The 21,776-nt window shown below is 42.5% G+C and overlaps 1 protein-coding gene across 6 annotated transcripts in view; it reads left to right on the top strand.

Moving 5' to 3' along the window:
- The window catches only part of DHTKD1 (dehydrogenase E1 and transketolase domain containing 1), a 131,557-nt gene that overhangs the window by 61,352 nt on the left and 48,429 nt on the right, over nt 1-21,776 (top strand). For all 6 annotated transcript variants that reach the window (XM_075857424.1, XM_075857423.1, XM_075857425.1 and 3 more), the window contains exons 13-16: nt 3,527-3,691; nt 5,504-5,586; nt 8,879-9,048; nt 13,690-13,775. In XM_075857424.1, the coding sequence (XP_075713539.1) occupies nt 3,527-3,691; nt 5,504-5,586; nt 8,879-9,048; nt 13,690-13,775 (504 nt within the window). The remainder of the gene's footprint in view (nt 1-3,526; nt 3,692-5,503; nt 5,587-8,878; nt 9,049-13,689; nt 13,776-21,776) is intronic.

Raw genomic sequence — 21,776 nt, 5'->3', positions numbered from 1 at the left:
GGCTACATTCACATGACCGTGAAAAAACGGCCGTCACACGGCCGTTTTCAGAAAAATTAAGTTCTTTGGGTGTATTCACATGGCCGTTTTGTTTTTTATGGCCCGTGAATATTGGCTGTCAAAACATAGGACATGTCCTATTTTTGGCCGTTTTGACGGCCAGACGGCTTCCATATTAGTCAATCGATAAATTTTTACTGGCCGTTTTTTAGTAAACAATCCTTGCAACGGTCGGTAAAAACTGATACTGGTCGAGGACTCCCCGCACACAGCGCTTCTTTGAGCGCTAAGCTCGGGGAAGGCCTTGACGTTACTGTCATAGAAGGACGATGATGTCGGGCTTTCAACAATTGAATCCCCGGCCAGAGCATTGCAAGATATCTGGCCGGGGACTTTAGACTTGTAGATAGCACCCCCCTGCCTAAAGATTGCAATCCCCCGTAGATGGTGCTACAGTGGCGCGCTGTGTATGAGCGGAATCCCCAGCGTCCAGACTCTGCTCTGGCAGGGAATTCCGCTCCTGGAGAAGCCCCCGCAGTCACGATCCATATATGGACAGTGACTTCAGGGTGTTACTCCTAGAGCGGAATCCCCGGTCCACTCTGGCATGGGATTCCGCTCCCCTGACGTCACTGTCCATGTATGGACAGAGACGTCAAGGGCTCAGTCTATGAGGAATCCCCGGCAAGAGGGATTCCGCTCCTACAGTGGCGCTATCTACAGGTTAGGGGGTGCTATCTACAGTGGACACTGTGGAGCTATCGATATGGGCACTGTGGCACTATGTGGGCTCTATGGCACTATCTACAATGGGCACTGGCACTTTATATGTGGGCACTGTGGCACTATCTACAGGGTGATTGCAGCACGATCTACATGGGCACTGTGGTGACTTCAGAGGGTAGGGACAAAAAAACAAAACCTGACAAATGAAATCCATCCTTTTTAATGTCCATGAAAAACGGATGGCAAACAGACATTACAAATGGCCGTTTGTCATCCATTTTTCATGGCCGTTAAAAAAAAATAAAAATGTATGGATTTAATTTGTCAGGTTTTTTTTTTGTCCTGACCCCCTGAAAACACCACAGTGCCCATGTAGATAGTGCTGAAATGTCCCTGTAGATAGTGCCACAGTCCCCACTATAGACCATGCCCACATTGGGCCAGGGCCCACTTAGTGCCACAGTGCCCACTTGTAAAGTGACAGTGCCCACAAAGTCCCTGAGCCCACATAGTGCCGTAGTGCCCATGTAGATAGCGCCAGTGTCTCCTGTAGATAGTTCCACACACCCCATATAGTGGCACAGTAACTATGTAGATAGCACCCCGCCTTGTAGGTAGCACCACCCACCTTCCCTGTAGATAGTGCCACTGTAGGGGCGGAATCCCTCTTGCTGGTAATTCCGCTCATAGATGGATCCCCTGACGTCTCTGTCCATATATGGACAGTGACGTCAGCAGAGTGGAGTCCCCTGCCAGAGTGGGACGGGAATTCCGCTACAGGAGTAACCCCTTGACGTCACTGTCCATATATGTATAGTGATGCTGGGGTGCTTCTCCAGGAACGGAATCCCCTGCCAGAGCGGGGTCTGGCCGCCAGGGATTCTGCTCCTACATGGAGCTACAGTGACGCTATATACAGGGTATGGGGAGTTGCTATCTTCATGGAGAGGTGCTATCTACAAGACAGAAGTCCATTTTTGAAAGCCCTGACTTCACTGTCCTTATATGGACAGTAATGTCAAGGGCTTCCTCGGGCTCAGCGCTCAAAGTAGCACTGTGTGCGGGGAGTCCTCGGCCAGGATCAGTTTTTACCGGCCATTACAAGGATTGTTTCCTGAAAAACAGCGGTAAAAACAGTTCTCTTGTAAAAACTGATCCATTGACTTCTACGGGAGCCGTCTGGCCGTGAAAACGGCCAAAAATAGGACGTGTTCTATTTTTTTGACGGCCAGTATTCACCCATAGAACTTAACTTTTTTGAAAACTGCCGTGAGACGTCCGTTAAAACAAACGTCCATCACACTGCCGTTTTTCACTGTCGTGTGAATGTATAACTTTATTTCCAACCTTATTTTGTACTTCTAATGTATTAGCATGTTCCTGTATGCTAATACATTACACTGTCAATATGACACAGGCTTAGGCCTTGTTCACATGGCGGTCAAAAAAAACGATGTGTAAACGTGTCAAAAATGCTAGCGTTTTTGTAAAGCGCTTCTTAAAATACAGGTGTTTTTGACGCGTTTCTGTTGCATTTCTTTAATACGCAGCAAAAAAATTCGCAGAAAGTATACAGACTCCCATTGACTATGAGAATTAGGTGCGTTTTTGGCGCATTTTACGTGCCAAAGGATAGACCTGACTCTGTTTTTTTTCAGAAAACGCGTTTTTAAATTCGCTTGCAATAAAAAACGTGTCGTATGCACTAACAATGTTCTTTCCCATTGATGTCAATGGGGAGCTTAAATCATGCGTCTTTCGTAAAATGTGCCAACAAACGCGTCAAATACATGCCGTACGAACAGGGCCTTATGTTAGGGCAGCAAATCTTGTTCCCTTACTGCCGGCAAACTTAACATACAGCCCTGGTGTCTTTTCTAGGACCCCAGGGCTGACTACAGAGGGTTTCTCCAGTCTTCAATCACGTCACCGCCGTTCCGATGACTCAACCCAACAGGGGACTCCCCTTTAAATCAAAGGGTTAAACAGCTGGGTCATCATTTTTTCCGATCCCAGATGTGTACAGGAGCGCTCATCAGCTTCTTCTACAGCGGCACCAAAAGACGTCGCTGGAGACTGGGGACCCGAACCGCCTGAGAACAAAAGACGGTGGGCGGTCGGGAAGGGGTTGACCATTCCCCTTGTCAATAGGGCGTGTTCCTAAATGCTGACTATGTCTAATCGTTGGTGTCAGCATGTAGGGACACGGAGAATGGTAAGGCCCAGTTATAAATGTATTCATACATTTCCAGGAGTAATAAGAGGAAACACAGAGTTCTAACAGACAGGTCCTCTTTAACTACACCCAATTCACAAGCCTGATCACAAACATTTATGTTCCACAATGTGAGATTTTTTTTGTTTTATATAGATTACAGTATATTTTTTTATTAAAGCACAAATATAATAAAGTATGTATGTATGTATGTATGTATGTATGTGTGTATATATATATATATATATATATATATAATTAGACAATGTTAATTTTAATCTTTGGCAAACTGACTAAAATAGAATACAGTGCTTTTGTCACTTTTTTTTTTGTGTGTGTGTTTATGTGCAGCTTCTTTAAATATCAGAGATGTTCTTTTTATTAAAGGGGTTATTTAAAATTGATGACCTATCCTTAGGAGAGCAAATCAACATTAAATCGGTGGGGGACTGACTATTGGCACCCCTACCGATCAGCGTTTTGAAGAATCCTATCCTAAGGATAAGCCATCAATTTTAATAACCCAGATTACCCCTTTAATAATACATCCATATTAACTTGATTTACGTTACTTTTTTTATATAGATGTGTGACAGTACAGAAGAAGGAGTAGATGGTGATACTGTTAATATGTGCGTCGTCCACCCCACAACACCAGCACAATATTTTCATTTATTACGTCGTCAAATGATACGGAATTTCAGAAAACCTCTAATTGTGGCATCTCCAAAAATGTTGCTCAGATATTCGGTAACTTGTTTTCTTCTTTATTGCAAATTTGATAAAGACCGATAAATATGTAGTACGGTCTATAAACCTTGTCACTTTTCTTGAGATATGGGATTGTGTTTTTGCTGTAAGGATATAGTCCGTTGTAGGTAAACTACATTTGTATACTAAGGAGTATAGGAGTGTGGTTGAACACAATAGCATATTTTGATTAGGAATAGTGCGTGAATGCATCTCTAACAGCTGTGTATTTTTATAGAAACTTCTCCCTCTCTAAATGCACAGTGATTGGGTTGGAGAAGGGCAGTAGATTCTTAAAGCAAAATCCAGCGTGTACTCCCTAGTGTTGGGATCGTTTATTAAAATAGGCTGCTGGTATTTCTAGTGATAGTGTCTGACACGTGTAGGTCTCCACAAGTACGGAGATCCAGCCACCTATCAGCTGTAAACCTGAACAAATTCTGGCCACTGCTTAACAAATGGTGGAGACACATAATGTTAATTACAGAGTACCTGACTCCCTCATGAGTTCTTACATTGGGAAACTCCGTTCCGCGATGATTGTGGTCACTTCTGATAGTAAATCTGCCCGAATGTGTTTACTATTCAAAATGCGCCAGAATTCTGCTTTAAAGAGGCTCTGTCACCACATTATAAGTGGCCTATCTTCTACATAAGGAGATCGGCGCTATAATGTAGGTGACAGCAGTGCTTTTTATTTAAAAAAACGATCTATTGTTACCACTTTATTAGCGTTTTTAGATTTATGCTAATGAGTTGCTTAATGCCCAAGTGGGCGAATTTTCACTTTAGACCAAGTGGGCGTTGTACAGGGGAGTGGATGACACTGACCAATCAGCATTATGCACTCCTCTCCATTCATTTACACAGCGCATAGGGATCCTGTTAGATCCTTATGTGCTGTCTTTTACTTACACATTAACAATACTGAAGTTTTTAGACAGTGAATAGACATTCCACGGATTGTCTATTCACAATCTCTGCACTTCGTTACTCTGTCTGTGGTAGTTACAGCAGAGGAAGCGTGATCTCGCGAGATTACGCGGTAAATGACCGGTTACAACGAGATCACGCTTCCTCGGCTGTAACTACCATAGAAACAGTAACGGAGTGCAGAGATTGTGAATAGACATTCCGTGGAATGTCTATTCACTGTCTAAACACTTCAGTATTGTTAATGTGTAAGTATAAAACAGCACATAAGGATCTAACAGGATCCCTATGTGCTGAGTAAATGAATGGAGAGGAGTGCATGATGCTGATTGGTCAGCGTCATACACTCCCCTGTACAACGCCCACTTGGTCTAAAGTGAAAATTCGCCCACTTGGGCATTAAGCAACTCATTAGCATAAATCTAAAAACGCTAATAAAGTGGTAAAAATAGATCGTTTTTTTTTTAAATAAAAAGCACTGCTGTCACCTACATTATAGCGCCCATCTTCTTATGTAGGAGATAGGGCACTTATAATGTGGTGACAGAGCCTCTTTAAGTACCACATTTATTAACTTATTTTAGACACTTTTTGTGCCTTATTCGACAGGGGGAGTGTTGCTTAAAGAGGAGTGGCCTAGCAGATGGGTGTGGCTTAAATGTGCCATATTGCATCAGTTTTGAAGCAAAAAAGTTAGTTTAAAGTTAGACAAAGGTGTCTATAAAGATTTTGTCATACGGTGTGAGCCACTGTGAAAAATGTGGCGCGTCTAGTTCTAAGCGGTCTACATTTTGTTTTTTTAAACCATTTATTATATGTGAGATTTATATAGGATGGTTGTTATTTAATTAACTTATTTTTTATTTTATTTTTTTGTAGGCTGCTGTCTCAAGCCTTGAAGATATGGCACCTGGAAGAACATTTAAACCTGTTATAGGAGACCCTGCTGCAGACTCCAAAAGGTACATCCATTATTTACACCACCACCCCCACTATATAAGAAGAGTTACATAGTTGATGAGGTTGAAAAAAAGACACATCCATCAAGTCCAACTCGTGTTAATCCAGAAGAAGGCAAAACCCCTAAGGTTGATGCCAATTGTCTCATTAGGGGAAAAATTCCTCCCTGACTCCAAATATGGCAATCAGAATAAATCCCTGGATCAGCGTCCCATCTCCAGAATCTAGTACTCATAACCAGTAAAAAAAAAAATTCAAGCAAGGCCTTAAGGCCCTTTATGAACATGTTCAAAGAATTAACCATCACAACATTCTGTGGCAGAGAGTTCCATAGTCTCACTGCTCTCCCAGTAAAGAATTCCCGTCTGTGATGATGGTGAAACCTTTTTTCCTTTAGACGTAAAGATCTCTGTACTGTCCAATTATATATTTGTACATTGTAATTATATCCCCCTAAGCCGTCTCTTTTTTTATAAATTGAATAGCCCCAAGTTTGATAACCTTTCTGCCTTGCACCCGTTCTAGTTCAGCCATGTCCTTATACACAGTTGCCCAAAATTGTACACAATATTCTATGTGTAGTCTGACTGGGGATTTGTAAAGAGGCAAAACTATGTTCTTGTCATCTATGCCTCTTTTGATGCATCCCATGATTTTATATTTGCCTTGGCAGCAGCTGCCTAGCACTGGTTGCTAAAGGTAAAAGTACTGTCCACCAATAACCAAAAATCTATTTCAGTAGTAGTTTTACCATTTAATGTATAATAAAAATATATAACCTTACATTTATCCACATTAAACTTAATTTGCCATTTCTCTGCACAAACCTTCACCTTCTCCAAATTCCTCTGTAGTATTACATTATCCTCCTCTGTGTTGATTACTTTACAGAGCTTAGTATCATCTGCAAATACTGAAATTATACTCTGAACCCTCTACAAGGTCATTAATAAATATATTAAAAATAAAAAGGGCCTAATACTGACCCCTGTAGAATCCTACTGGTAACTGTGACCTACTATGAGGATATACCATTAGTAACCACCCTCTGTTTTCTATCACTGAGCCAGTTGTTGTACACATAGTCTCCTCCAGTCCCAGCATTTTCATTTTATATACCAACCTTTTATGCAGCACCGCATCAAACGCCTTTGAAAAGTCTAGATACACCACATCCACAGCCTTGTCCAGAACTTACCTCCTCGTAGAAACTAAATTAGATTGGTTTGACAGGACCGATCCCTCTTAAACCCGTGCTGATGCTGCGGTAACCGTTTATTTGCATTGAGATACTTGAGAATAGCATATCTTAGAAAACCCTCAAATATTTTACCCACAATGGAGGTAAAACTTACAAGTCACTTTTTGAATATTGGTACCACATTATCTATGTGCCAGTCCTGTGGAACAAACCCAGTCATGATAGAATCCTTAAATATCAGAAATAAGGGTCTGTCTATCACGATACATAATTCCTGCAGAATGCGGGGGTGTATACCATCCCAACCCGGTGATTTGTGTCTATGTTAGTGTTTCTAAGGTGGCGCTACACTTCTTGCTGAGTGGTGACATTTAATGGAGAATTTACTTCATCTGACATTGGATTTTCCTGTGTAAATACAAGAGAAAAAGGCATTTAATAGATTGGACTTTTCCTCATCCTCCTTCACCATTATACCCAGATTATTTTTGAGAGGGCCAACAATTTTAGTTTTCAGTTTATTATTTATGTATTTGAAAAATATTTTTAGGTTATTTCTACTTTCTTTGGCAACGAGTCTCTATCAATATTTGCTGCCTTTATTTGTCTTTTACTTAAAGGGGTTCTCCCACTAGGGACGTTTATGACGTATCCACAGGATATGTAATAAATGTAAGATAAATGTGGATCCCAAATCTAGGACCAGCGTCTGTCTCTGGAGCATGGCCCTGTAAACTTCGTTCTAGCTTTTTGTGCTCACGCTGACTCCCGGCCACTTCCATTTACATGGTCAGGAGTTACGCAAACAGTGTAGCTCGCTGGGCTACGATTTTCCGTAACTCCCATAGTAGTGAATGGCATTTATGGAAGCAGCATAGCATGCGAGCTACGATATTTCTGTAACTACCAATCCGTTCTATGGGGCTTACGGAAATAGCGAGCTACGCTGTTTTCTCCTTCCGGCTGATTTCCAACCATGAACACAGAGAGAGAACGGGGTTTAGGAGCACCGTTCTAGAGATAGGTGTGGGACCCGGAACTATCTGACATTCATGACATATTCTGTGGATGTCATAAATGTCCCTCATGGGAAAATCCCTTTAACTTATTTTTTTTCTTTATAATTATTTAATGCTTCGTCACTACCGTCTTGCTTTAGTAGTTTGAACGCTTTCCTTTTATCATTTATTTTCCCCCTAATGTTTTATTTCACACCGTTTTCATCCGGTTTCTAGCTATTTTATTCCCATAAAGTATATAATTTTTACAGGACCTATTTAGGAGACTTTTAAAAATGTCCTATTTAGTTTGTGTATTTTTATGTATACGAGCGGTGTGCAGGAGGTTGTACGCACACCGAGTGCCACTATATAGTACTCCCAGCGTTACTGTATTACAGGGTTATTCTTCATAACACAGGATCTGATAGAGCATGCCATGTTTTGTTTTGTTTTTTTTTCCTGTCCTTCTGTATGAAGACGGAGGATTATGGATGTAAAATGGGGCACCATAAAAGTTTGAGTACCCTTTTGCGGCTAAATACAACTTGGAGGTTGAATGCAGTCGTACTATAAACCAAAAAGAGCTTGCTTTGAAAGTTGCACGCATGTTGTGCAACAGCTAGCAATGAAGCAGTCATGTAGCATGAGGGGGTCAAACTGGAGCTATCATTAAACTTTAGTGGGTAGACCCAATGGGATTCCGATGTATGGATACCATTTTATGTTTAGTAGTTGGGCAGCATATTTGATACTTTTCATGGAGCTAAAAGGAGACCACAGTGAGTGCAGAACTATAAAATGCTATGAGCATCCGACTTACATGAAGCCAACTGTACATCCCCTTTCTTTAAAGTCCTAATGGTTAATGTATAACAAACTAATAATGCAAATGAACCCTCACCAGAGATCCAAGTTTTCATTTTGACTTTTTCTTACTTGACTCGTTGTTTGCTTACTTTCTTTTAACCCTACCCGCTTCATTCCATCCATGTCTGTTTAAAAAGTTGAAGAAAATGCTTTCCTCAATCTAGAACTATATAAAGTTTAATGAATAGACGTTTAGTGGTAACGGTTTTCCCCCCCTCCTAACAGTGTAAGCACAGTGATTCTTTGTTCTGGAAAACATTACTATGCTTTGGCGAAGCAAAAAGAAACACTGGGAGAACAAGGACACAAATTTGCTATTATTAGGATAGAAGAACTATGTCCATTTCCATTAGAATCTCTCCAGCATGAGATGGGCAAATATCCAAAGGCCAAAGGTGAGTTCAAGTGACCTGTTTCTATACACATCTTTTGCTAGTGCAACTAATAAAGTTAAACAATAACACAGATATTTCTGTTTCACCATAAGGGTCATTTCACATGGAGTCATGCCCGGGCAGCATGTCCTTTATTGCTGCTGTTTAAGCCTCTAACCTCCCACTGAAATCAATCAGAGGCACAAAAAAACTGCGGCGCTGGCGTTTCCAAGCGTGTTTCACAGCGGTTTTTTTTTCTGTTGCCCTTGCATTAGCTTAAAAGGTAGCAGGTGAAAAACACAGTGGGGAAAAAAAGCGCAAGAAGTTTAAAATCTGCCTCAAAATTCCTTAAGTAATTCTGAGGCAGATTATTTTTGCCCGCAAAAACAGTGTGAACAGGGCCTAACCCTGATTGTGTGTTAGGCTCTGTTCACGTTTGCGTCAGATGCTCTGTTAGGAGCCTCCGTCACAAGTTCTGTAATTTTTGCTGGATAAAATGCATGCAGGACTATTTTGTCCTGCAAAATTACGGAAATACAACCGAAGACATTAACCCCTTCCTGACATCCGCCGTGTATATACGGCACTTTCGGGAAGGGGTTCCTGCAAAGCACAGTACAGTTACGTCGCGGTGATAGTGCAGGCTCAGAAACTGAGCCCGCACAATCACCACCGGGTGTCAACTCTATGTTACTGTTGTAGCTGCAAGGACTGGAGCTAGTCTCCGATCCGGCCGATAAACCCCACAGATGCTGCGCTCAATAGAGATAGCAGCATCTGAGGGGTTTTTAGCCACCGGCACCCCATCGACTGACTATGGTTGGTATGGCCTAACAATGGCCTCCGGTTCTGCCTTCTACGGAAGCCTATGAGGACCCGCACCCGGGAGGTCCTCGTAGACTTGCTGTGAGTATGACTGACCGCTCTAATACACTGCACTACGTATGTAGTTCAGTGTATTAGAAGAGAGATCAGGGCTTCAGGCCTTCAAGTCCCCTAGTGGGACAAAAAAAGTTAATAAAAATGTTGTAAAAAAGAAGTTTCAAGTTAAAAAAAAAAACAATTTGCCTTCTTTCCCAGAAGTCTTTTATTAGAAAAAACACAAAAAAAATAAAAAAAACGATGCATCCGTAACGGCCCAACCTATAAAACGATTGTGTAGTTTATCTGCACGTTGAGCATCGTAAAAAAAATTCACAAACACCAGAATCGCTCTTTTTAGGTTCTATCTCCTCCCAGAAAATGGAATAAAAAGTGATCAAATAAAAAAGTGAATGCCAAAAAAATAACAATGAAAAGCAATTCCAGAATTGCTTGTTTTTCCTATTCCAAATTTTTTTATATAAAGTGATCAAAAACTTGTCTTTGTTCCAAAATGGTACCAATAAAATCTACAGCTTGTCCTGCAAAAAACAAGCCATCAAACAGCCCCATCAACCGAAAAATAAAAAAGTTCTAGCACTAGTAATGCGGTGATGAAAAAACATCCCGATGTGCAGGGCGGAGGGGAACATTCCATCAGTTTCTGGGCCCTAGTATTTAGAAACTAGGATGGGAATGGATGCAGCAAATCTAGCGAGGGCACCCATGTTCTACCAGGGCAACACTTTACCAGCAAAATTTTCCAAACTACAAAGGAGGAAAAGTCCCCAAAAGGTGCAGTGTTACAAAAGGGGGATAAGGACACTGTTTATCAGTGCGACATTGACCTGCGCATAACTGATTGCTTCACAGCGTACCACACATCTATGGATTTGTTTTCTTTACCCCATTATTATACCCGCTTATTATGCCCTGATGTACTCCACACAGATTACATATGCCCCCACATTATAAACTGAAATACCAGTAAAACTCAAAACAAAACTACTACCAAGCAAAATCCACGCTCCAAATGGCAGTCCTTCCCTTCTAAGCCCTACAGTGTGCCCAAACAGCAGTTTACGTCCACATTTATGGCATTGTTGTACCCGGGAGAACCCGGCTAACTTTTTATAGTAAGATTCTCTACTGACACAAGCTGGGCACAACATATTGAGCGGTGAGAATTCGCATCAGTGGGAAAATTGTAATTTTCACTTTGCATCATCCACTGCGTATTAATTTCTGAAAAACTCCTGTGGTGTCTAAATTCTCACTACACCCCATGATAAATGCCTTTAGGGATGTAGTTTCTAAAATGGGGTCACTTTTTATTTATTTTTTTGGTACATCAGGGGTTTTACAAATGCGACTTAGCGTCCGCAAAACATTTTAGCAAAATCTACTCTCAAAGTCAAATACCACTCCTTTTCTTCTGAACCTTCTCATATGTCTAAACAGTAGTTTATAACCACATATAGGGTATTACCATACCCTGGAGAAATTGCTTTACAAATGTTGAGGTTCTTTTTCTTCTTCCTTATGGAAGAAAATTAAGTTTTTCATTTTCACGGCTCAATTCTAATTCAGTAAAAAAAAAGTTTTGGGGTAAAAATTCTCACTTATACCCCTAGAGGATTCCTCAAGGGGTGTAGTTTCCCAAATGGAGTCACTTTTGGGGTGTTTTCCCTGTACTGGTACTACAGGGGCTCTCCAAATGCGACATGGCACCCAGGAACCATTCCAAAAAGCCAAATGGCGCTCCTTTCTGTCTGAGCCATACCGTGTGTCCAAAAAGCAGTTTATAACCACATATGGAGTATTTCAGTACTTGGGAGAAATTGCTTTACAAATGCTAGGGTGCTTTTTCTCCATTATTGGGAAAAAAATAATTTTTCACTTTCACAGCCTAAGGCTAGATTCACATTAACTTTGCAAACTTCAGACATGAAAAATTACAGTTTTTTACGTCCGAAGTGTATCCGTGCTGCACCCCTGGGAGATGCGTGAAGCGCAAAAACATAGGACATATCCTATTTTTTAACAGACCCTTCACACGGTCCGTTGAAACAACGGCCGTGTGAACGACCCCATTGAATTACATAGGTCCGTGTGACGGCTGATGTTTTAATGGACGTAATCAATCTTTGTGTGAATAAGGCCTAATTATAATAAAATCTTTGAAAAACCTGTGGGGTCAAAATGCTCACTACACACCTAGATAAATTCCTTGTGGGGTGTAGTTTCCAAAATGGGGTATGTTTCCTTTGTTTTCATACCATAAGGGCTTGTCCACACATAGCGTAATTGCTGCGTGTTCCGTCCCACATTGCGGGCGAAAAATACGCAGCAAAATACAGTAGCAGCAAAGTGTTACCTGCGGTGCGTATTTTTCGGACCACAGCATGTCAATTCCTGATGTGGAAAGTCGACAGAATTGCTTCGTTTTTCAGAGGAGATGTTACCATCTCCTAGCATTGTGAAAAACGAAGCAAAATATGCACCATTTTCTGCAGTCAAAACTGTAGGAAATGGTGCGTTTTTGTCGCAGTGGCAAGTCTGCTACTTTCAACGGAATTACTGCAGAAATTTTCTGCAGCAATTCCGTTACGTGTGGACGAGCCCTAAGACCTCTTCAAACCTGACATGGTGCCTAAAATATAATTGAATAAAAAGGCGGCCCCAAAATCGACTAAGGCACTGTTCACACAGTTTGTTTGTTTTTTGCGTCGGAAACCACAGCAAAAAACAGCCGAAATCACCTCCATTGATTTAAATGGGAGGCAGAGGTGTTTTTTTTTCCTGCAAGCGAAAAAAACGCTTGCGGGAAAAAGAAGCGGCATGCCCTTTCTTCAGGTGCTTCAGTCTCTGACCTCCAATTGACATCAATGGGAGGCAAAAAAGGCATTTTTTGCCAGCGAAGCTCAATGGCCGCATCCTTTAAATGCGGCTAAGGGACTGCAGGCAGGTAAAAACCTGCCTCAAAACTCCTGAAGTAATTTTAAGGCCGATTTTTATGCCTGCAAAAAACTCAGTGTGAACAGCGCCGCAGTGTTCCTTTGCTTCTGAGACCTGTGCTTCCATTAGCACACTAGGGCCACGTGTGGGCCGGCCTGGATGACGTTAGAGGGATGGCCTCCTGAATGACTCTTCATCCCATGTGACCGCCGCTGCAGCCAATCACAGGCTGCATCTGTCTCCTGGGATAAAAAGTCACCACGGCCCGGTACCAAATGATCCGCGGCCTGGTATTTGGTCCGCGGCCCGGTGGTTAGGGATCACTGCTTTAAATCACTGTTACCATTGATCTGTATAAAAGATCATGCAGAAAACAGATTGTTTCTCATCTGCATTTCTCTCTGCCACATTGAATCCCTGTGATGGCATCAATGATGCCACAGGTTTTCCTAGCAGCGGCTTCTGCATTTGGAAATCCAGAGCTCAATATGATTGCAGTGGTTCTGGTTTTTACAGTCTGTGAGCTAATTTCAGTACTTTGTTACAGTATGAGGTTAGGCTATCGGTGTGAAGGCCTAATCCGGCAAATCTGCAATCGAACTGCTACATGTGGACTCGCCCTGAAACTTGTATAACAAGGAGTGCAAATAGACCTATCCATTGTTTTTTATTTATATTATGTAGTTAGAAGGATAGCATAGAGAGCACAGAGCAAGATCAGCTATCTACACTCTTTACAATTCTTTTTTAAAAGACTTTTCCATAATTCCTGACATGTTTTAGCTACAGTTAATTTACATTATTTTAATCTTGAATCAACACAAATTTTTTTTTAAATTAAAGATTTCATCTGGAGTCAAGAGGAACCACAAAATATGGGTGCATGGTCTTTTGTTGCACCAAGGTTTGAGAAACAATTGGGGCACAAGGTAAGGTTTCTATATTCCATTAATCAAATTTCTTATGTGTAAGGTTTCTGTATAAAATGTATATATTTTACTATATTTGTATATACTTCTATATATAGGAGTGTATAATTGTTTAAAAAATGAAATCCCACTAAACCAGACACAGATTCCTAAGCAGAAATAACAAGTGATTAGTAGATTATTATTTTTTTTTCTTTGTAGTCCCGATAATCTGAGCTTTAAAGTCTTGCCTGTAACATATATGTGTATATACTATATACAGTTGGGTCCAGAAGTGTTTGGAGAGTGGCACAGTTTTCATAACTTAGCATCTGTACACCACCACAATGGATTTAAAACCATGCAATCAAATGTGATTAGAGTTTAAACTTTCAAGCTTTAACCCCTTCCCGACATTTGACGTATGGGTACGTCATGGAAAGCTAGTGCTTCCCAAATTTAGCCGTATCCATACGACAAATGGATGGCACCGGCTCAGAAGCTGAGTTGGTGCTATCTTCGCCGGATGTCAGCGGTGTATTACAGCTGACATCCGGCTGTAATGGCGGGGACCGAAATTAGCTTCGATCCCCGTCATTAACCCCTTAAATGTAGCGGTCAAAAGCGATCGCTGCATTTAATGAGTTTGCAGCTCATCGGCACCCCAGCAATGAAATTGCCGGGGGTTCCGGTGGCTGCAATGGCAACCGGAGGCCTAATACTGGCCTCCCGGGGTGCCTAGCACGGAAGCCGTTCAGGTCCCTTCCGGAGTCATGGCCTGAAACGCTTCAGTAGCCGACGGCACGATGCCACTGGCTCAGGAGCAGAATCGGCATCATCAGCGGTGGATGTCAACTGTATGTTACAGCTGATATCCACCTGTAACGGCAGGAACCGGAGCTAGCTCCGATCCCTGCCATTAACCCCTTAGATACAGCGATTGAAAGCGATCGCCGCATCTTAGAGGTTGCTAGCAGATCGGCAGCACTGCAATGCAATCAGGGCTACCGACTGCTGCTATGGCAACAGGAGGCCTAACAATGGCATCCTGTTCTGCCGTTACGGAAGCCGATTAGTCCCCACTGGGAAGCAAAGCCTAATCGGCTTGCTGTCAGTGAATGACTGACAGATCTAATACATTGCACTACAAGTCCCTTTGTGAGACTTAAAAAAAAGTAAAAAAGTGTCAAAAAAATTTCAGGTCCTTTTATTAGTGAGAAAAATAAATAAACCACACATATTTGGCATCACCGCGACCGTAACGGCCTGAACTATAAAAATATTATGTTATTTATTCCACGCTGTGAACAGCGTAAAAAAAAAACAACTTAAAGTACCAGTGTCACGAAAAAAATATGTTTACATCAATTTGACTTTAGTGTGTTATTACATTTTTTTTAATTTATTTGTGTGTTTGTGCTTTTATTTATTTTTTATTTTTTCACTTTTTCTTCCCTATGGGGGCTGACATTTTTTTTTCCATTTCTGTATGTGTCGATTAACGACACATACAGACATGGAATACGGCAGCTACAGTCCCATAGTGAATGCGAACGGGGCCCGTTCCATCCACTATGCTGTACGCCGTCTGTGTGGGAACGGCGCATGCGCCGCTCCCACACAGTCCAAGTTGAACTGTGCGACGTCCGGCACCATTTTCCTGTGGACCGGAAGTCGCGGCCGGACAGTAAGATTACTACTTCCAGTCGCGGCTTCCGGACTTGTGCACTTGGAGCGGAGGGAGCAGACGGAGCGGACGGACCGGAGGGAGTGGCGGCGGCAGGAGCAGGTAAGTTATTTCTATGTATGTTCGTCTTTGTGTGTGTTTACTACTGTATGTTAACCTACTACACTGTGTGTTAGCTCAAAAAATGGCGACACACAGTGTAGGAGGTTTGACCGTTCAATCCCCTCGTTTCTCCCGGCACTAGCCAGGATAAAGGAGGGGGGGGGTTCTGAGAGCTCACTAGAGCGAGTGAGTTTTCTCAAATTTTGCAGCATAAAGCAATGTGGTTGCTTTACCACATGCAATGCTGCAATTTTGGGAATTGCTCCATCTAGTGACCAGCACTGGGAAATGTTATAAATTAGAATCTAATTTATAATATTTCCTGACTCGTGAAAAAAATAAAAAAATTAGAACAATGTCTAATCACCTATACATTAACTGTTTAACTAAAAAAAAAAAATGTTTTTCTAGAGACACATTACCTTTAAACTATAGCAGAATTTCGGTTTTCTGGTCACTTTGCCCTACTAATCTTTGAATAAAAAGTAATAAAGTTACATGTATCCAAAAATGGTACCTATAAAACCTATAGCTCATCTTGCAAAAAACAAGCCCTCATACAGCTCCGTCAACGAAAAAATGTAAAAGTTATGGTTCTCACAACATGGCGACATTATTTTTACAAAACTAATTTTATTGTGCAAAAACATAAAAAAGTGCTTTAAATTTGGTATCACCGGAATCCTACTGAGCCACAGAATAAAGTTAACATGTAATTTATAACGCATGCTGAACGCTGTATAAAAATAAATCTATGCCAGAATTGCAGTTTTTTGGTCAACTTGCCTCCCAAAAAATAGGATTGAAGTTTCCAAAATGAGGTCCGTTCTCAGGTTTTTTTTTTTTATTTATTTATAAAAATTTATTTTTTATTATTTCACATCAAAACTTCTGCAATTGTGAACCAATACTTTGTAAATCGCCAAATTAGGCCTCAATTTTACATAATACTCGCTCACTTCTTAGCCCTGTCAAATGTCCAGGCAAAAGAATAGGGCCACATGTAGGGTGTTTCTAAAACTGGGAAACACAGCATAATAATTAGAGAGCTGTCTTATGGTGGCACAAGTTGGGCACCACATATTGGCATATCTATGGAAAAAAACAAATTTTCACTCTGCAACGTCGAGTGCACACTAATTTCTGCAAAACACCTGCGGGGGTTAACATGCTCACTACACCCTTAGGTGAAAACCTTGAGGGGTGTAGTAAACAAAATGCAAAACACAAGAGAGAGGACCCAGGTATCTGGTGGGCCGAGATACACACAAAAACACGTCAATATCGCCAAAGGCAAAAAGATTAGTCCTTGTTTCCCAGATACCTATTTAATGCTTACTAATATTGTGGCGTATAACTTTATTATGAATAACTATAAGCATACAAATGAAGATTAAAAATGCAATGTGAACTGAAAAGTCTCCATACAATGATACTAATACTCTGTAGTCAGTACCATCCAAATGCACTTTGTGCTTTTAATCTTCATTTGTATGCTTATAGTTCTTCATAATAAAGTTATACGCCACAATATTAGTAAGCATTAAATAGGTATCTGGGAAACAAGGGCTAATCCTTTTGCCTTTGGCGATCTTGACGTGTTTTTGTGTGTATCTCAGCCCACCAGATACCTGGGTCCTCTCTCTTGTGTTTTGCATTTTGGAAACTACACCCCTCAAGCTATTCACCTAAGGGTGTAGTGAGCATGTTAACCCCCGCCGGTGTTTTGCAGAAATTAGTGTGCACTCGATATTGCAGAGTGAAAATGGGATCTGTCGATTAAGTGGTATGAGGGCTTATTTTTTGGCGGATAAGCTGTAGTTTTTAATAATACAATTTTGGTGTACATTCGACGTTTTGATCACTTTTTTTGTGGGAGATTAGGTGACCAAAAAATAGAGATTCTGGCGTTTTACAATTATTTTTTTACGGCGTTCACCGTGCGGGTTAAATAATGATACATTGTAATAGTTCAGACTTTTACCGACGCGGCAATACCAATTATGTTTATTTATTTTCTATGCTCTAGGGGGAAAATGGGAAAAGGGGGGTATTTTGAACTTTACATTTTTTTAAAGCCCGGAGGCAGGGCTTAATAGGTGCACAAAGATGGCGGACCTGGGGGCCTTCATTAAGCCCCCAGGCAGCCATAGCAACTATCGCCCCCCCCGCGATTGCATTGCGGGGGGCGCAATGAACTGTTAGTGGGGGTCGCCCCACTCTTTCTAAAGATTTAAATGCTGCAGTCGCTATTGACGGCAGCATTTAACGAGTTAAAAGAGTGGAATTGCGCTTGAGCGCGATGCCACTCGTTACTCTGAAGTGTCGGCTGTGACAAACAGCCGACAACGGCATCGTATGGAGCGGGTTTAATCCTTGAGCCCGTTCCATAATTCCCCTACCCAACTTTGGCGTATGGATACGTCACATGTCGGGAAGAGGTTAAGGGTGTGCATATTTATGCAACCACATTATTTTTATTTTTCCATGCTAAAAGATTTCAGTTTGTTTTTCAATAGAATTTTAACAGTAGTGTGTAGACATTTTATATCCACTGTATATGAACCGCTAGTGAAGAAGAGGTGGGCCTGCTTACTTCTGAAGACATGAGTGTGAGTATGAAGCATTTTCTCCACAGACCCCTTCTCCTTTACTAGTATTCATTCTACCAGTGTGGTGGATGTTCCCAGCCTTAGTCACGCAGTCCCCTATTATTTCTCAGACTATGCCAGCGGGCTTGGCTGCATTACATATAGACTTCTTTTTTTATTCTGAGAGGTGTCCTTACTAATGGTTTTTCTAACACTTATGTGTTGGCGGACATATTTCAGCATTATCTTCAGCCGTTAATTTAGGCACCGTCTTTGGTTCTCTGCTAGGCAGCAAGCTGGCCACGCCCCCTTGCGCTCAATTTTCACATTCTGATTGGTTACCAGGCAGGACCTGAGTCACATGCCCACCCTGTCCAACCAGTACGGCGCAGGGGTTTTTGGCAGGAGGGGAGGGGTTATTCTGTTCTCACACTTCCCTCTATCAGTGGTAGTGAACACCATAGTACACTGAGCAGTGTACAGAAGTCATGCAGCACTGGAAAAATTCCTGCTTCACAGAGGACACAGCACCTAGGGGGTCCATTGGCTATAGTGTTTTTTTGTAAAAGGCTCATAAGCTGTCTTAAAGGGAAAAGCTCCTAAGAGACAAATACTCCCCTCCCCGCCATTGTACCGCAATTTGCATGTACGTAATGCAGTACTTAGTTTGCATGCGGGCAGGCTGACCCAATCTGTGTTCAATGCCCTCCACCTAAATCATCACAGGATTCCCCAGCTCCCGTTGTTAGTGAGCATATTACCCCAGAAGGGCAGTTTCTCTCACCCAGTCGGTAGATAATCTCGCCCGCCTCTCTCGGGCCAAGGCGGATGCATTACAACCTCAGCAGTTACCTTCCTACTTTCCTCAGCAGTTAGCGTCCCAATTGTCTGACCCCTCTCAAGTACCATAGTCCACTCAGGCCCCAGACATTCTTCACTGGATTGCACTCGTTCTAGTTCTCTCAGTGCATCCCACAAGCGGGCCAGAAAATCAAGGAGATATCATTCTTCCTGTGATTCCTCTTTAAACAAAAATGCTGCAGGCTTCCTTAATTCTTTTCATTCAAGAGAGAAACTCAGAATCAGAATAAGTTGGTTCAGATATAAGTGTAATAGACGCAAATCTACTCCTGCTGTGAAGAATCTCATTCAGGCAGTGAGGGATATACTTAAGATTGCAGATGATCCTACTGAATCCCCTCAGAATAAGTTATTGCATCGCCACAGGCGACCCCCCCCCCCCCCCCTCTGATTTTTCCAGATAATCAGGGTTTTGACAAATTGTTTTCTTAATCATGGAAACACCCTGACCGGTCTATGCACATGTCGAAGTGTTTGGACTATGTTTCTTTTCTCTGAGTGTATTGACTAGTGATCAGCTCACCCCAAGGTAGATGCTTCGGTGACCCGGCTTTATTAAAATACTACCTTACCAGTTGTAGATGCTTCCACCTTAAATGATCCTGTTGATGCCAAAGTGGAGTCTGGTCAAAGCCACTTTCAGCGTGGCCGCAGCTTCAGTCAGACCCTCTTTTGCAGCATATTGGGTTAGCTTGGCTAGTATTGAACTAGCTTGTCAACTACAGGACACAATTGATTCAGGGGACTCAAGTGGATACTTCCCTGCTAGCTGCACAGCTTTTGCATATGTCTAAATTTATCTGTGACATCTCCATCCAAGCTACCCAAAGGTTGACTAAGGCCGTGGCTAATGCGGTAGCTGTCCGCAGGGCCATTTAGACTAGGAACTTAGATACTTATAGTCCGTCTAGGAAGAATAGTTTCGCAGTTCCCTTTTCACAGGATCTCCTTTATGGACCTGACCTGGTCCAACTAGTTTTTGAGGCTACAGGATGAAGGAGCACTTTTCTTTCACACAGTCATCAAAGACGTTGCCCAGTTCCCTCAGTCAGAAGAAAAAGATGGTTTCGTTCATTTCGGTATTTAGCCCCACATCAGAGGCAGGACTCGCATGACTCCCGTCCCTACCGAGTGCAGAGACCTTCCTTCCGGTCTAGAAACTCCTGGCAGACCCACTAGAATTGCACCAGCACAGCAGACTTCCACAACTTGAAAGTTTGCCCTATCCCGAGCTGCTCCCTCGAGTGTGGGGATGGCTGCTCTCTTTCCAGGAGACATGGCTCGAAAATGTCAGATGCCTGGGTGCGGGATGTTGTGTCAACAGGCTACAAAATATAATTTTCTTCTCGCCCTTTCGGACGTTTTCTTTGGTCAACGCCCCCTCTGTGCCCCTCCAGAGCCCAAGCTTATTCTCAAGCCATTCAAAGCCTCCTCCATCAAGGAGTAATTGTCCCAGCACCAACTTCAGAACTGTTTTAAAGGGTTTTATTCAAACTTATTGACCGTACAAAGGGACGGATCTCTTCAACCCATTTTGGATCTAAAATGTCTCTGATCGGCGGTCGATGAGTTCCTGTCCTCAATAGAAATCAAGGATGCTTATATTCATGTTCCCATTAATCAAGTAAATCAGCATTTCCTGCGCTTTGCAGTAGATTCCAAGCATTTACAGTTTGTGACCCTTCCTTTCAGGTTGACCACAGCTCCAAGGGTCTTCACCTTCACCAAGGCCATGGCTGCGCCCATGGCTCTCATCAGATCCAGGGGTATAGCGGTAATCCTATACTTCGACGATCTTGTGGTGAAGACACCTTCCAAACAGGACAAATTGGACAGCCTCATTACACTGGATTGTCTTTGCGGATTCGGTTGGCTGATCAACAGCACCAAGTCATCCCCCACTCCTTCTCGGAGAATGGAGTTTCTAGGGATGGTCCTGGATAGACAGCCAGTGTATTTTTTACCCTGGGACTAAATTTCCTCTCTGACAGGGAGTGACCGTACTCTGCCGGGATTCTCCTTGCTCCCTCCGCTTCTGCATGAAAGTCTTGGGGTCTCAATTTTCGAGGCAGCCCCATTTCCTCAATTTCACTCCCGATCTCTACAGCTGGCTATTCTATCTCGTTGGGACGTCTTTGGACTCCTTGGATCTGATGATCCGTCTGCATCCTTCAGTCAAGCTGCTGTGGTGGATGTCTTTCCCCAGCATCTCGCAAGGAAAACCTTTCACTACTGTCCACTGGCAAGTTGTCACAACGAATGCAAGTTTGTCTGGCTGGGGGGGGGGGGGGGGGTGATTTTGCCTTATAGTCTAGGGCACCTGTTCCGATCCGAAAGCTCCGCTCCAGATCAACATCACTTGGAGCTGAGGGTCATCTTCCTGGCAGTGTGTCACTGGACGTCTTGTCCCCAGGGTCTTCCAGTGCAGATACAGACAGACAATTCTACAGCAGTGGTGTGCCTCAGTCATCAGGGAGGTACAAGAAGCAGGACTGTATGGATAGAAACCGCCAGGATCCTTCGCTGGGCATAGCAAAATGTCCCAGCAAACTCAGCAGTGCACATCTCAGGAGAAGACTACTGGGAGGCAGATTACCTGAGCCGGGAACCTCCCTTCCGAGTCACTGCTCATTTTATCAGGGCAGTTGGGGCCTCCTGGGCAGTGCGGTATCGGGCTTCTGCCTTTCAGGTCTGTAAAGCCGCCACCTGGTCCTCGTTACATACTTTTTAGGTTTTACGGGATCTATTCTTTGGCCTCTGCTGATGCCAGTTTAGGTCGGA

The sequence above is a fragment of the Rhinoderma darwinii genome, chromosome 3, assembly GCF_050947455.1.
Source record: "Rhinoderma darwinii isolate aRhiDar2 chromosome 3, aRhiDar2.hap1, whole genome shotgun sequence".
Classification (NCBI taxonomy): Eukaryota; Metazoa; Chordata; class Amphibia; order Anura; family Rhinodermatidae; genus Rhinoderma; species Rhinoderma darwinii.
The sequence above is the reverse complement of the archived record's forward strand: the minus strand, read 5'-3'. Positions and strand labels throughout refer to the sequence as shown.